The following is a 17,075-nucleotide window of genomic DNA, read 5'->3' on the forward strand; positions in this document are numbered from 1 at the left end:
TTTTCATCATGACAAAGTGGTTCTGAGCACCCATCCAAAGTTTCTTTTGAAAGTTGTCACTGAATTTCATCTCAATAAGTCCATTGTTCTACCAGTGTTTTTTCCAAAACCTTTTTCTCATGCTGGAGAAACCGCTTTACATACTTTGGACTGTAAACAGGCTGTGGCCTATTACATTGACCGGACAAAGCTTCATAGAACATCTCCCCAATTGTTCATCTTCATTGATCCAAACAAATTGGGACATCCTGTTTCCAAGAGGACATTATCTAACTGGCTGGCTGCTTGCATCTCGTTCTGCTATGCTCAGACTGGACTGGCAGTGGAGAGTTGTGTCACAGCCCACAAAATTAGAGCTATGGCAGCTTCTGTTGCTTTCCACTGATCTACTCCTATTGAGGAAATCTGTAAAGCTGCCACCTGGTCCTCAGTTCATACCTTTACTTCTCACTACTGTCTGGAGTCTTTCTCCAGACAAGATGGGCATTTCAGCCAATCTGTGTTACAAAATTTATTTTCCTAAAGGCCAACACTCCCACCATCCCATTTCTGTTAGCTTGGAGGTCACCCATACATGAGAATTTGCTGCCTGCTTGTCCTGGGATAAAGCACAGTTACTTACCGTAACATGTGTTATCCAGAGACAGCAGGCAGATATTCTCACAACCCACCCACCTCCCCAGGTTGGCTTCTTAGCTGGCTTATCTTAACTGAGGGACCGTGCACCCTACGTTGGGCGGGAAGGCACTAGCGCATGCGCGGTTTGGGCTATCACAAACTTTCTAAAGATTTAAAGTGGCGATACACTTTTAAAGTGGTCCATACCGGGGCTCCGTCGGTGATGTCACCCTTACGTGAGAATATCTGCCTGCTGTCTCTGGATAACACCTGTTACGGTAAGTAACTGTACTTTTTGTTTTTGTACAGTCAATACTTTCAATTACCATGTCATCAAAGTACTTTACAAGAATATCTGATTTTCTCAGATTTTCAGCTTACAATATACCATACTTCCTGCCCCTCTTGCTTCCCCCCTCCCTCAACTGTGCCAAAAACCATCTCCACCATTGTATGCAGTGGTATACTTTGTTTAACGTAACGAGATATGAAATACAAAAATCTTAGCATCTCCTGGCAACCATCAAAGTTATCAACCTTTTTCTTCACTTACACCCCTTTTTACTAAGCCACGGTAGAGGTTTCTACCACCGCCTGGGGCACTATATGCTCCAAGCTCATAGAATGCCTGTGAGTGTCAGAACATTTAGTGCCTTCTAGAACCTCTACTGCTGCTTAGTAAAAGGGGAGGTTAGTGTAATTCTTAATTAAACTCTGTCAAGCACCCAACCCCTGGTTTAAAGTAACAAGAAATCTGCTTTGTCATATTCCCTGTCCTCATAAAATATATATATTTTCATACCTTTTTTTGAATGTAAAGAGAAGAAGCATATCTGTAATACTGGTTGTGCAGCAATATGTCTCCTTCTGATTAATAGTTGGGGTTTAATCAACAGTGTAGTGTGTATGTGTTCTGCTCAATTCCTGGCTCTACTTCACCTCATTAGCCCTCGCATGGAAGTGCTTGGTATCCCCTGGGCACTACTGCAGGTAGGGGTCCTTCTAATTTTAGGATCTATGAGCTAATTGCAAAACACCCAAACAGTGTAAGAGAGAAGCTTGTAGGACCTCATGAGGCAAAAGCAATACACAGTCTCCTGCGTCTCGCTTCTAGAAACTGATGATGTCATAGAAATGATGGCGGATGAGAGCTTAAGATCCAGCTCTGTTCCTACTGTCGTTATTGTTGCCAAAATGCTGGCCTTCTGATAACGAGCTCAGTTCAATATTTCGAAACACCCCCATTATATTCCTTTGGCTCAGTATGACATCATCAGTTTCTCAACCAATCAAAATTAACAAAGGAGGTGTTTAAAAGTTAGAGAAAGAAAAAAGTTTCAGAAAATTACTTTTGTTCTGTTTACATTCATTTCTGAATATACATTAACATTTTATAACATTTCCAATATTCCTTTATCACTACTGCATTGTCAGAGACCCCAGCTAATTTTTGTGATCTTCTGTACTTACCTAAGCTGCATTGTTTACATAAAAAGCTTGCCTCTTACTTATACCTATCTGATTTCTTAAGATAACAGCTAAAATCCTGAAGATGTCAGAGGAAGGATAAGTCAGAGACCTGGAAGAAGATATTTCACATTAAGCTTTATTTTCTATTCTTTTTTTAAAATACTAATAAGAGCATTACTGATTTGTAGATTATGTACAAAAGTGATTTGTTATGGAGCAGTTTTTAAGAGGACATTAGTGTATAATTTTGGGAGTCCCAGTGAAAACAGACCAGAGCATTGTGCCTTTTACATCTGATTTTCCTTTTTTTTTTTTTTTTTTTTTTTCTTTTAATACAGCTTGTGACCTTGAGGGGACAGGTTCTCGAGGATGCAGTCCCAAGTACAGCAAAGCATGGTACAGTACGGGGTCTGCCGCTAAAGGACGTCTTAGAATATATTCTACCAGAGCTGAACATCTCTTGCCTCCGCCTTGCTGCCAGCACGCCCAAAGTCACAGAGCAGCTCCTGAAGCTTGATGAGCAAGGGGTAAGAATGAAAAGAGGATGTACCGTAGTTTTTGCTCCATAAGACACACTTTTTTCTACCCAAAAGTGGGTGGAAATCTCGCTGCGTCTTATGAAGCGAAGGTGCAAAATTTGATACACCTTTTTTTTAAACCCCCCCCACCTGCTGCAGCTGCCACCACACCACTTTTTTAAAAATACTCCCGTTGTCCCCCCTTTTTAACCTGTTGGTCCAGCGTGTATCCTTTGCTTTTTTCCCGGCCTGCGGTGCAGGGATCAGCAGCGCTGACGTCAGGAGCAAGGTTTACGCTCTCCTGCTCGGCCCCGCGCTGCTTTCCAAATGGCTGTTATAGGTTCTCGCGGGACTCGCGAGAACTTACGGCAGCCATTCGGAAAGCAGCACAGGGCCAAGCAGGAGAGTGTAAAGCTTGCTCCTGATGTCCGCGCTGCTGATCTCTGCGTTGCTGGCTGGGAAATAAAGAGGAGCCCCCGAGCACCGTCTGCAAGATAGGTGCTGCGGCAGGGAGGGAGGGAAGCTGGCTGGAACTGCTGGGCCCACAAGCAAGGGAGGTGGGCTAGAGCTGATAGACCCACGAGCAGGGGGCAAGATTAAAAAAAGGTACAGGGGGGCTGGCCAACCTGAGGCTGGTTGGCCTGGGGCTGGCTGGCAGGCTGGCCTGAGGCTGTCTGGCTGGTTTGTGGTGGGCTGGCTTGGGACTGCCTACCATCATTAGACATGCCCACCACTAGATGTGCCCTGTACCCTGTCCTGGCCTACCACCAGATGGGGGACAGAGTACAGGGCACACCATTTGCTTCAGAATTATTTTTCTTGTTTTTTCCTTCTCTAGAGGTGGGTGTGTCTTATGGGCAGATGCATCTTATGGAACGAAAAATACGGTAACTGATGTTTCCAGTGCAGTAGGGATGGTATGCTGAACCATGGGTCTTACACACCAAAGAATCACAGAGTCACGAAAGCAGTCTAGTTCAACTATTCATGAAGTATGTCATTATTGAGGACTGTATGGGGTATCAGACAACCCGACAAACAGCTTAGTTTGAAGGGAGAATTTCTTTATTTGCCCCACGGAACCTCCTCCTCCATTTTTTCTTTTTTACTTTGCTTATTTCATTATAAATTATTTTTTTCTGTCAATGTTAATTATCTTATAGTTTCATATGAACATATATAAAGTTACTTAGCTTTCAGCATTTAGCTTTAAGATCAATCCCCTGAACGCCAACGCGTTTCGGATGTCTTTGTCAAGGCGACATGGGGAAGCTGAAATACCAAGAAACAAACCATTAGGGTTAAGGCCTCCAATTAAACTATTAACATTTTTTAGGACGACCCAAAGCCACCCGTTATTCTACATTACTTACATTTTTAGTAAACATGCACAGCGTACCGCCAACCGGCTTAGAAAGGCAAGCCACGGCGTACTGACTCTGGGATTTAAATACCCCTCCCAAATGACGACATTTCCGGGGAAACAAACTACATTGCCTCATGAAGTTTAAAGAGATAAGAACCTATTTAAACCTGAGCAACATCTTAACCTGTTAAGGAGACATATTAAACTGATAAAGAGACCCTAAAGCCAGACTTAAAGGTCAGCTTGGGCTAACCAGTCCGATGATTCATTTAGCCCCTTAGGGGACATCGAGTCTAGTATGAACATCCACCGGAGCTCACAACGGTTAAGCCTCCGGACAGTGTTCCCACCCTCCCACCCTACATTAATACGGTCCATAACACGCCATTTAAGATCTTTAAGAGTATGGCCGCAACTGATCCAATGACGGACCAGCGAAGAAGATTCAGTATGAGTGTGCACTCTGGATTTATGCTCGGTCAAACGGACCCGTATGGCTTAACAGTTGTGAGCTCCGGTGGATGTTCATACTAGACTCGATGTCCCCTAAGGGGCTAAATGAATCATTGGACTGGTTAGCCCAAGCTGACTTTTAAGTCTGGCTTTAGGGTCTCTTTATCAGTTTAATATGTCTCCTTAACAGGTTAAGATGTTGCTCAGGTTTAAATAGGTTCTTATCTCTTTAAACTTCATGAGGCAATGTAGTTTGTTTCCCCGGAAATGTCGTCATTTGGGAGGGGTATTTAAATCCCAGAGTCAGTACGCCGCGGCTTGCCTTTCTAAGCCGGTTGGCGGTACGCTGTGCATGTTTACTAAAAATGTAAGTAATGTAGAATAACGGGTGGGTTTGGATCGTCCTAAAAAAATGTTAATAGTTTAATTGGAGGCCTTAACCCTAATGGTTTGTTTCTTGGTATTTCAGCTTCCCCATGTCGCCTTGACAAAGACATCCGAAACGCGTTGGCGTTCAGGGGATTGATCTTAAAGCTAAATGCTGAAAGCTAAGTAACTTTATATATGTTCATATGAAACTATAAGATAATTAACATTGACAGAAAAAAATAATTTATAATGAAATAAGCAAAGTAAAAAAGAAAAAACGGAGGAGGAGGTTCCGTGGGGCAAATGAAGAATTTCTCCCTTCAAACTAAGCTGTTTGTCGGGTTGTCTGATACCCCATACGGTCCTCAATAATGACATACTTCATGAATAGTTGAACTAGACTGCTTTCGTGACTCTGTGATTCTTTGGTGTGTACGACTTTTGAGATTACCCATTAAAAGACAATTTGATTGAACCATGGGTCTTGCATCTGCTCCCCCAAGTCTGTTGCAGGAGATAGTCATCACTGTTTTCAGTACCATCTCCTCCTCCCTTCTGCCCCCAGTCAGTTATTTCTTCTGCAAGCGAGCCTGCAAGAGCAACTTTGATCTGCTCAGCCTTATTTTTTGTTTTTCATGTATTTTTTTTGCGGTTTTTCCACAGGATTTTGTATTCCTGTTCAACTCCAGTGACTGCCTAGCCTGTGTGAGAAGAGCAGATTTTGGTCTGTAGCTAACAGATGGATTCTGCGGGGACCTGCTCAGCTACTCTGCTGGAACTGTAGAGCTCACGCATTTCCCTTGCTGTTTGGCCACTCCATGGCTTGATCAGGAGTGTAGCACAGGCTGTACAGGCACCAATTGTGTTTCTTCAGAGCACACATGGTGTCAGCTGCATGTTCCTCTCCCCTCTTCGTGGCGTTTGGATCTTAGTCCCAGGGGTTGAGGCTCAGCCGGCTGTGGCCCGACTGGCAGCAGAAGAGGCAGCTTTCTTGGTTGTAGAGGTTGTCTTCTTATTCCAGCTACCCTGAGAGGAGCTGTGGCATGCTGCAGCACATTTTCTCAGCATCTGGTCTGTGAGTAGGGCTATCGCAGCCCACAGGACAGTTCGGGGAGGAGAGTTCTGAAATTGTGGTTTTTAAGGTTATAATTTCTTGTAGCTTTGTTCCCCCAACCCATAAATCCTAAAATTGCTGGGGGGTTTTAGGTCCTCTGGTAAAGTTACAGCTGTTTTTTCAACAGGAAATCCTGGTGGTGGCCATCTTGGATTTTTCCCAATTTAAAATCTTAAGTTCTCAAACTTCTTCAAAAAGCCTCACTTTTGATTCTAACCAACATGGATGGAGTTCTCATGCTCCAGTGACATGAATTCATGCCAAGTTTGTGCTGGTTCGGCAACCGAAGAGCGCCCTTGTGCCACGTATTCCGCTGTGCATGCTGGTGAGTTGGAAACCTCGAGTTCAGCCTCTGACCACCTTATTAATGCTTGCAACTGACTGTTGGGATGATTAGAGGAATATTTTACCCTCTTTGGGGTCCTGTGATGGTGGCACCAGTGCCTAATAAAGGTTCTGAAGGCCCCAAAGTGAAAAAGTGCTGTAACCCTCTTGAAGGAGGTTCTCAGCCCTCTATGTACTTTATGCATGACTTTGAGAAATTGCTCTGGGGAGCCTGTGTTGGCGGTGCTGCAGCACTTTCTGGGTCAACTGGAGAGAGACCACCTGCACAGTTCCCTGTATTCCAGCTTCTGCTTCTCCACGGAGGCCCGTGTCTCTCCCAGACACCAACAGCTGGTCTGATGGAGTTTCTAAAGGATGATCATCTGGTTACTTATCCTCTCTCACAGGGAGACACCTTGGATAGAGACAATGCGACACTGGGCGAAGTGGATCAGGGTCTGAGTGCTACAGCAAACCAAGGTGAGGACCTCTCAGTTTGCATGATGTTTGTCTGCTGCTCTGATGGATCTTCTCTGAAGGAGCTCAAAATTGATTCTCCTCAGCCTACTTCCCACTGTCCCCTATTGAGTTGAGTTTGCTCTCAGCCTACCACCTTATGGTGGCACCCGGATATGAAAGTACTGATTTCTGAGCACTGGGAGAACCCGGAGGGCTCCCTTAAAGTGGCAAAAGCAATGTCCAAGCTATATTCTATGGATCAGGAGTTCCAGCAAATGTTTGCAATGCCTAAAGTGAACTCTTGTGGCTCAAGTGACCAAGCGCATATCCTTTTCCATTGAGGAGGGTGTAGTGCTTAAGGATCAGCAGGATCGCAGGCTGGACATGCCGCTCAAGAGGCAGTTTGAGGCCTTGTTTCTGGTGGTTTGGGTTGCTGCAATATCCTTTTATGGCTCGAGCGTGCCATTCTAAATTGTGTGACTTGAGTGGTGCACATTCTGATCCCCCCTCCCCCAGCTGTTGCTGGTGAGACTGACCTATGTTGCTGATGCTTTGTATGATCTACTTTGGGTAGTGGGCAAATCCTTGACTTATTCTGTGTCTTCTCGCAGAATCCTGTGGATCAGACATTAGGCTGGGAATTCTACTTCCGAAGCCACACTCAGCAGGCTTCCATTTCAGGGGCAATATGCTGTTTGGCCAGGGGTTAGATGACCTCATGACTGGTGTCCAGGATTGCCACCTGAAGTCGCTCCTAGACAGCAGACCTTAGACCTCTAAAGAGTAAGCCTGTGGGTTCTTTTGCGGCTTCCGCCATTCCCACCTTTTCTCCTCTGAATCCTCATCTCAGCGGTCCTTTCGGAGTCCTTGGCAGAGATTCTCTGGAAATGGAAAAGCCCAGGACTCCGCCTCCCCATACATGATAGGAGGCAGGTTGCAGAACTTCCTGGTAGCTTGGGAGGCTATCACGACTAACCAGTGGATTCTGTGGATCATAATAATCAGTTTATACACCGCAAGGCAGTAAAGTTCTATGCAGTTTACAATAGTTAAAAAAATAAAAATAAAAGAAGTTGAATAGAACTAAAAAAGTTAAAAGCCGATAATTAGAGACAGTAAAATGATCAAAATAGTGCTTAATAAAATTTTTACGAATTAGCAGCCTAAATACTTTGAAAACAGATATGTTTTTAGATGTCTCCTAAATTCCCCATCAGTAAGCAAAAGCAATTGTTTTAAATACTTACCCCATAACGTTGCTTGATATGAAAAAAGATTTTGAAGATGTTTTTTAAGTTTACATTCTCTAACAGGCGGAAAAACAAAATTCAGATGTAAGTTTCTCTTATGTCTGGTTGCAAAAGAGAAAAGCTCAATTATATTTTTGGGAGCTAAACCAAACAAAGCCTTAAAACAGAAGAAACCAAACAAAGCCTTAAAACAGAAGCAACCAAACTTAAACTTCACCCACCCCTCCTTTGGCAGCCAATGCAGTACTCGATAGGATGGGGGTTATGTGATCATATTTCTTCAACCTAAAAATCAGCCTGACCGCACATTTTGTACTATTTGCAATCGTTGCATATTCTTGTGGGAAATTACCAAATAGGCAATAATATTGCAGTAATCAAGTTGGCTTAGTATAAGACACAGTTCTTCAACCGCCAGTCCGCGGACCAGTGGCGGTCCGCGGGAAATTTTTGCCGGTCCGTGCAGGGCTGGCAAGATTGACTCACTTCAACTTCCTGCCGGTCCGCGCAGGGCCGGCAAGATCAACATGTGAAGCGTGCACTGGGCCGGAGAGATCTTGGGGAGCCTCCGACAGTGGCTTTTTCCCCTCTCTGCAGCTCTCCTTTACTTCCCAGCGCAGCGATTAACAAAGGCAGCCTCGGGGCTTTTGCTGAGTCGTGGCTGCCTCTGATGATGCAACTTCCTCTTTCCTCAGAGACGGCGCGACCCAACAAAGGACCCGAGGCTGCCTTCGTTAATCACTGCGCTGGGAAGTAAGAAGAGCTGCTGGGAGGGGAGAAAACTACTATCAGAGTCTAGGAAGCTGCTGGGTAGGGGAAAAAAGGGACAGCTGCTACTGGAGAAGGAGAGATGCTTCTGGGAGGGGAGGAGGGAAAGGAATCTGGGAAGCTGCTGGGCAAGGAAAAAAAGGGACAGCTGCTACTGGAGAGGGAGAAGGAGAGATGCTTTTGGGAGGGGAGGAGGGAAAGGAATCTGGGAAGCTGCTGGGCAAGGAAAAAAAGGAACAGCTGCTACTGGAGAGGGAGAAGGAGAGATGCTGCTAGGAGGGGAGGGAAGAGAATTACTGCTGGACAGGAGGAGGAGGGAAGGGAGAATGAAAAAAGGAAGGAAACAGCTGGCAGAGAGATTAGAGGAGGGGAAGGGGAGACACAGGCATGAGAAAGTAGAGAGATTGATGATAGGAAGGGGTCAGCAGAAAAATAAACAGAGAGGGACAACGATGATAGATCTGGTGTAGGAAAGATAAAAATGAAGAGAGCAGTGAAGCTGGAATGAATCATGTAAAAAGGAGAGAGGGGGCACAAGCTGGATGGAAAGGGGAGAGGGGCATAGAAAGAAGACAGATACCATATGGAAGGGGGAGAGGACAGACAGTGGATGGAAGGGGCAGATGCTGGATTGAAGAGACAGAGAGGGCAGACGCTGGAAGGAAGAGAGTGAAAAGAAGATTGAAAGCAGAAACCTGAGACGACAAAAGGTAGAAAAAAATAATTTTATTTCTATTTTGTGATTAGAATATATCAGATTTGAAATATATATCCTGCTAGAGCTGGTGTTAGACATAACTGGGGACTGCAAAGCCCAGGCAGTGCTTCTTTAGCTTCCAGCTGGCTTAGGGCGCTCTCTGACCAGGGGGCAGTTGCCCTAGTTGCACTCCCCTAAAACTATTCCTGTCATGTGTGACTGCAGTATTCTGTTAGTATGATATTTCTGTGTAGCATTCTGTAATAATTTGGCTTGTTCAGTTTTCTTGATAGTAGAGGGGATATATGTGAAGGGGAGGGGAGACAGGGGTTTTGTTGATCCTGCTCTGAATTATTTGTATTTATAAAATGACAATTGTACAGAATATTGTTTCTTTTTATACTTTAATAAAATACATTCAATATAAAATCATAACTGAGGCTTGTGTGGATGGGATCAGATGATTTGTGGGGACTGACTCGCGGAGATGGGGCGGATGGGGTTTTTTAAAATTTTAGTCCTAGTAGTTTGCCGGTCCACAAAATAATTCTTTTTTTTCTGCCGGTCCACGGGTGTAAAAAGGTTGAAGAACACTGGTATAAGAGACTGTACCAAAACTCTAAATGATGAAACATCAAAATACATTTGCCACATTTTTTAAATGGAACGTATGTTGGCCATACAACAGGGACATTATAGGAAATTATCCCAGGACAAGCAGGCATGATATTCTCACATGTGGGTGACGTCATCTACGGAGCCCCGGCGCGGACAGCTTTTCAAGCAAACTTGCTAGAAGTTTCAAGTTTGCACACTGCACCACGCATGTGCGTGCCTTCTGCCCACTAGAGGGCGCATCCCACCTCGTGGTCCTCAGTTCAAATTTTTCCGCGGAGCAAGAAAGCCCTGTGGATCTGAGCTCCAGTGTTTTTGCCTTCTAGCTGCCGCGTTTAGTTTGTTTATTGATCGGATTAATCGCGGTGCTGCTTTATTTTTCGTCCGTCTTACAAAAAAAAAAAAAAAAAAAATAATAATTGTTTTTCGTTGGGCTCCGGGGGCTCCCGGAAGCCTGAGCCGGGGAACGTCGGTCGTTCCCGGCCTTCTTCTTTTTCTCGTCGATGCCCCGTCCTGTTACGGGATTCAAGAAATGCAGCCGGTGTGAGAGACTACTCTCCATCACCGACCCTCACCGGTGGTGCATTGTCTGTCTTGGGCCCGAACATCCAACAGCCTCGTGTGATCGCTGTGCTACCTTCCAGAACAGGGCCCTCCGTCGCCGTAAGGCCAGAATGGCGGAATTGTTCGCCGTCGACGCGCCGCCCAAGGCCTCGACGTCGGCCCCGGCTTCGGCCCCGGCCTTGACCTCGGCCTCGGCGTCCTCGGGGGCCTCGGCGTCGCCTCGGCCCTCATCTTCGAAGCCGTCGTCATCGAAGCCAGCTTCGGGTAAGTCCTCTGTTCCATCCCCTTCAGCAAAGAAGCCATCCTCGAGTCAGGCCAAAGCGGGTGGGTCGACCCCGGCCCCGCATCGGACCTCGACTCCGCACACCCCGAGGGAATACTCGAGACCGAGGTCGCCCTCCAGGGAGTGTGCCCCGGACTCGGAACTCCCCACCTTCGTGGGGATTCCGGCCTTCCAGGATCTCCTTCGAGCCTTGATCTCATCGGAGCTGTCGGGAGCCCTGGAAGTGCTGCAGCGTGCTGCGGGCCCGGCGACGTCGACCTCGGCCGGGGCGCCCTCGGCCTCGGAGGCCCCGGTCTCGGCTCCCTCGACCTCGGGAGCCCCGGCCTCGGCGACCTCGGTCTCGGGTATTGCGGCCCCGTCCACCTCGGTCTCGGCCCCGCCCCGGACCTCGACCTCGGGGGAGCCTCCTGAGCGCAGTGTCCGCCCAAAAGAAAAGTTCCGCAGAGTGCGCCGACTTTCCTCCTCGGCTTCGGGATCTTCCCCGGACGCCTCGCCCTCGAGGCGACCTCGGACGAGGCGCCGATCGAGGAAGCCTAAGCGACCCCGGGGCTCGCCTCGGCGCGATCGTTCCTCGTCGTTCGGGGGCGAGGCGCTGCAGGTGTCGGAGTTGCGCCTCGATAATCCGAGGCTCCTCCGCTCACCTCGGGGAAAGTCTTCCCGCGCCGCCTCGCCGAGGAAACGGGAGAGGACCCCACGGACCCCGGGATCCTCCCCCAGGGACTCCCCTAGGAGGATGATTTCACCCTCCCCCTCGAGGGCCGTGGAGAGAGGGTCCTGGGATTCAGGATCGGTTAGGAATCCTCAGTATTCCCATGAGGCCTCCCCCCGCTCCTCGGTGGGACGGTCGAGAACCCCGTCCCCCCAGGCTAGGCCGTCCTCCTTCTCATCTTTTGTCCAGGACATGGCCCAAGCCCTGGGGATTGACCTGATGGTAGGTTCCAAATATTCCAAGGAATTTCTAGAGGAACAGGACCTTCCCACTCCCCCTAGAGAGGTACCTAGACTCCCTCTCAACAGTGTCCTCCTGCAGACCTGGCTGAAGAACTTGTCGAGCCCTCTTACAGGCACGTCTGTCCCGTCAAAAATGGAATCAAAGTATAGGACGATTCCCCCGAAAGGGTTTGATAAGGCGCAGCTCTCCCACCAGTCCCTCCTGGTGGAATCTGCCCTTAAAAAATCACAGCCCTCACGGGTTTCTGCGGCGGTTCCACCCGGCAGGGAGGGGCGGACCCTGGACAAGTTTGGCCGTCGCCTCTATTCAAACACTCTGATGGCCACCAGAGTTCTAAATTACTCCTTCACCTTTTCCTCCTACTTGCGTGGGATGGTGAAGGACCTTCCTCAATATCGGAACTCGTTACCGGACTCCAAAAGAGCAGGATTCGATAAGTTTATGTCCAACCTGTCTCAATTGCGGTTGTACCTTTTCCATTCAGTGTACGACACCTTTGAGCTGGTTTCGAGGGTGTCGGCCCTCGCAGTGGCCATGCGCCGCTTGGCCTGGCTTCGCACCCTCGACATGGACCCAAACCTGCAGGAACGTCTTGCAGACCTGCCCTGTGTGGGGTCCGAGTTATTTGACGAGTCTTTGGAGGCGGCGACCAAACGGTTGTCGGAACAGGAACGCTCTTTAGCATCCCTGGTCCGCCCCAAACCTAGGCCCCCGCCACAGAAACCTTTCCGGCCTCCGCCGCGCCGGTACCCCCAGAAGTCGACCCCGTCCTTCTCAAGACCGCCTCCGAGACGTTCGTCTCAACGAGGCAGAGGGGGACAAACCCAAGCCCCGGCGCAGGGCCCTTCTAAGCCCGCGCCTTCCTTTTGACGGGCTGAGCGGACGGGGCGGGTTCCCCTCCGCACCTTCACCAGAACCCCTTCCTATCGGGGGGCGTCTTCGGTCCTTCCGGAAGGCATGGACCGCGATTACCTCAGACGCTTGGGTGCTCCGGATCGTCTCCGAAGGCTACTCGCTCAATTTTGTGTCCTCACCACCGGACAGTCCCCCAAGTTTAGCCTGGTGCAACCGGTCGCAACTACCGACCCTTCTGACCGAAGCCAAAGCTCTCCTGAAGCTTCGGGCGGTCGAGCCGGTCCCCAAGGACCAGTGGGGGACGGGATTTTACTCCCGTTACTTTTTGGTCCCAAAAAAGACCGGGGACATGCGCCCCATACTCGACCTCAGGAAGCTCAACAAATGCCTGGCCAGGGAGAAATTTCGAATGCTATCTCTCCCGGTCTTGTATCCTCTCTTGGAGGAAGGGGACTGGATGTGCTCCCTCGACTTGAAGGAAGCATATACCCATGTCCCGGTGCACCCCACCTGCCGAAAATTCTTACGATTCCAGGTGGGAGACCTACACCTCCAGTACAGAGTCCTGCCCTTCGGCCTGGCCGCGTCCCCACGAGTATTCACGAAGTGCATGGTAGTAGTGGCGGCAGCCCTGAGGTCTCGCGGGCTCCACGTGTTCCCTTACCTGGACGACTGGCTCATCAAAGCCCCGACCAGGGAGGAGGTTATCTCAGCGACCCGACAGTCTATTGCCTTCCTGCAAACCCTCGGATTCGAGATAAACTTTCCAAAGTCTCAGTTGAGGCCGGCTCAGTCTCTTCAATTCATAGGTGCGGTGCTGGACACGGTGCGCCTGCGCTCCTACCTTCCGACCCAACGGTTGGAAGTCTTGGTACGGATGAGCCGCCAGGTCTCTCAACTACCAAGGGTGTCGGCCAAGCGCATGATGATGCTGCTCGGCCATATGGCCTCGACGGTACACGTCACGCCATTTGCGAGGCTGCATCTGAGGATCCCTCAGTATACACTCGCATCACAATGGCGCCAGGAGTGCGATCCGGAGTCGCGCCTCATTTCGGTGACTCCGCTTTTGCGGAAATCGCTAAGTTGGTGGACAGACTCTTCAAATCTGTCCACGGGACTAATGTTTCGCACTCCCCCATTTCGCAAGGTTCTGACCACGGACTCCTCGGACTACGCGTGGGGAGCCCACCTCGACGGTCTTCGCACACAGGGCCGGTGGTCGGCGGAGGACCGTCGCTGTCACATCAACGTGCTAGAGCTTCGGGCCATCTTCCTAGCACTTCGAGCCTTCGTTCACGTAGTACAGGACCAGGTGGTCCTCGTCCGCACGGACAACCAAGTAGCAATGTACTATGTGAACAAACAGGGGGGAACGGGGTCGTGGCCCCTCTGCTCCGAGGCCCTTCGCCTCTGGGAGTGGGCGGCCTCCCGGAACATCTTCCTCCGGGCGGTCTACATCCAGGGGGAACTGAATTGTCTGGCGGACAAACTCAGTCGACTCCTGCAACCCCACGAGTGGACTCTACACTCAGCAGTTCTGCACGAGGTCTTCGCTCGCTGGGGAACGCCACAGGTAGATCTGTTCGCCTCTCCGGAGGCACACAAACTACCACTATATTGTTCTCGGATGTACTCGCGGGATCGTCTGGAGGCGGATGCCTTCCTTCTCGATTGGGACGGGAAGTTCCTCTATGCATTCCCTCCTTTCCCTCTGATCATGCGAACGTTGGTACACCTCAGATCGTCCACGGCCACGATGATTCTCATAGCTCCTCGGTGGCCGCGTCAGAACTGGTTCTCCCTACTGCTCCAACTCAGCGCCAGGGAACCCCTTCTTCTGCCTGTCGGTCCTTCTCTGCTATCTCAGAATCAAGGATCCATGTTACATCCCAATCTGCAGTCATTGCACCTGACAGCTTGGTTTCTTGTTCCCTGACCCCTCCGGACCTGTCTCAATCAGTGAGGGAAGTGCTGGAAGCCTCCCGCAAGATCTCGACGAGGCTTTGCTATTCGCAGAAATGGACCAGGTTTTCCACCTGGTGCTCTTCTTTCCTCCTGGACCCGGTATCGGCCCCGGTACCCTCGGTTCTGGACTACTTATTCCATTTGTCGCGCTCTGGCCTGAAAACCACTTCGGTGCGTGTCCATCTTAGTGCGATTTCCGCCTTCCACCAACACCTGGATGGACGCCCTCTGTCTCTCCATCCCTTGGTGACACGCTTCATGAAAGGATTACTCAGGGTTTGTCCCCCGCTCAAACCTCCCCCAGTCGTATGGAATTTGAATGTGGTTTTAGCTCAACTGATGAAACCACCCTTTGAGCCACTCAACAAGTCCCTCTTGAAATTTCTGACTTGGAAGGTGGTGTTTCTGATTGCCCTCACCTCCGCTAGGCGGATTGGGGAACTACAAGCCTTGGTTGCGGACCCACCCTTCACCGTATTCCATCATGACAAGGTGGTCCTCCGCACCCATCCTAAGTTTGTCCCGAAGGTTGTTTCTGATTTCCACCTCAATCAGTCCATTGTCCTTCCTGTGTTCTTCCCTAAGCCCCACTCCCATCCTGGCGAGACGGCGCTTCACACGCTTGACTGTAAGAGGGCGTTGGCATTTTACCTTCAACGCACCAAGTCCCATCGGAAGGTCCCGCAATTATTCTTGTCCTTCGATCCCAATCGATTAGGGCACCCAGTCTCCAAGCGCACTCTGTCTAACTGGTTGGCGGCGTGCATCTCCCTTTGCTATACTCAGGCTGGCCTTCCTCCCCCGGGTCGAGTCACGGGGCACAAGGTCCGAGCAATGGCAGCTTCGATAGCCTTCCTCCGTTCCACCCCGATGGAAGACATATGTAAGGCTGCAACTTGGTCTTCGGTTCATACATTCACCTCTCACTACTGTCTGGACACTCTGTCCAGGAGTGACGGCCGGTTTGGCCAGTCAGTTTTACAAAATCTGTTTTCTTAAAATTGCCATCCTCCCACCTGCCCTTTTTGGTTTGGCTTGGAGGTCACCCACATGTGAGAATATCATGCCTGCTTGTCCTGGGATAAAGCACAGTTACTTACCGTAACAGGTGTTATCCAGGGACAGCAGGCATATATTCTCACAACCCGCCCACCTCCCCGGGGATGGCTTCTAAGCTAGTTATGGAACTGAGGACCACGAGGTGGGATGCGCCCTCTAGTGGGCAGAAGGCACGCACATGCGTGGTGCAGTGTGCAAACTTGAAACTTCTAGCAAGTTTGCTTGAAAAGCTGTCCGCGCCGGGGCTCCGTAGATGACGTCACCCACATGTGAGAATATATGCCTGCTGTCCCTGGATAACACCTGTTACGGTAAGTAACTGTGCTTTTTTGGATGTTTGGGAGCCAATAACAAAATTCTGTAACTGAACTGATCTTATTTTTGGCCCTTTCATCATATGCATCCAGGGTGGGGGTGGGGAGTTTGCACTATTATTACAGGTTTGGTAAAATTATTGTAAGATTCTGTGTATTTGTTTTCTTGATTTTTTTATTAGGTGGGTGGGATGGTTAAAATGATTGCTCGTATATATCTGTAAGATCAATGTGCTTTTCTTGTACTATTATATATATTTTTGTTATGCACAATGGTTGTTTGAAAATCAATAAAGATTATATATAAAAAAAAAAAACATCAAAATACTCCCTAACAGACCGAAGCTTCCAAAGAGTAAACAAAACCTTTCTGACCAGAGTCCACTTGGTTCTTCATAGTCAAGCCTGGTCCAGTATTATTCCCAAAACCTTAATGGTAGATTGAATAGGATAGCTGAATTTATTTAAACGTAATGATGTTTTAATATAAAACAGGCACAGTGAAGCTACAAAAAACTTCATTTTTTCTGAGTTAAGCTTCAGTCTAAATTCAGTCATCCATTGCTCCAATAGACCTAATACTTCAGGGACAGCTACAAGTTGGAGTTGCACTCGCCCTCTCTCTGCCTGGTTCATGTACTTGCGGGCAGACCAAAGAGAGCGGCCCAGATTCAGGCGATCGAACAGGTGCCAAATGCAGACTCTGGCTCCAGCAGATGCTACATATACTTTGTCATGCCCAAGAAAGGCTCTGAGGATTGGAAGCCCATCCTGGACCTCAAGTATGTCAATGCGGCTCTCAAAGTGCCTTATTTTCGTTTGAAGACTCTCCGGTCTGTCATTATCTCTGTGCAACCGAGGGAGTTCTAGAAGCACTGGACTTGACAAAGGTATATCTCCACATCCCAATATTTCTGGATAACATGCATTTCCTTCAATTTCATGTGTTGGAGCAGCATTTCCAATTCAAGTTCTACAGCTCTCAAGGCTCTCCTGTTTAGTCTGGCTACAGCCCCCTCCCCCACCTCCGCAAACTGGGTTGGCTGGTCCACTGTCACT

The 17,075-nt window shown here is 48.9% G+C and overlaps 1 protein-coding gene across 1 annotated transcript in view; it reads left to right on the plus strand.

The window, feature by feature from the left end:
* Window positions 1–17,075, plus strand: part of SIPA1L3 (signal induced proliferation associated 1 like 3) — a 485,058-nt gene that overhangs the window by 324,889 nt on the left and 143,094 nt on the right. Inside the window, 1 exon segment of the mRNA XM_033954455.1 lies at window positions 2,427–2,615. Coding sequence (XP_033810346.1) covers window positions 2,427–2,615 — 189 coding nt within the window.

The sequence above is a fragment of the Geotrypetes seraphini genome, chromosome 8, assembly GCF_902459505.1.
Source record: "Geotrypetes seraphini chromosome 8, aGeoSer1.1, whole genome shotgun sequence".
Taxonomy (NCBI): domain Eukaryota; kingdom Metazoa; phylum Chordata; class Amphibia; order Gymnophiona; family Dermophiidae; genus Geotrypetes; species Geotrypetes seraphini.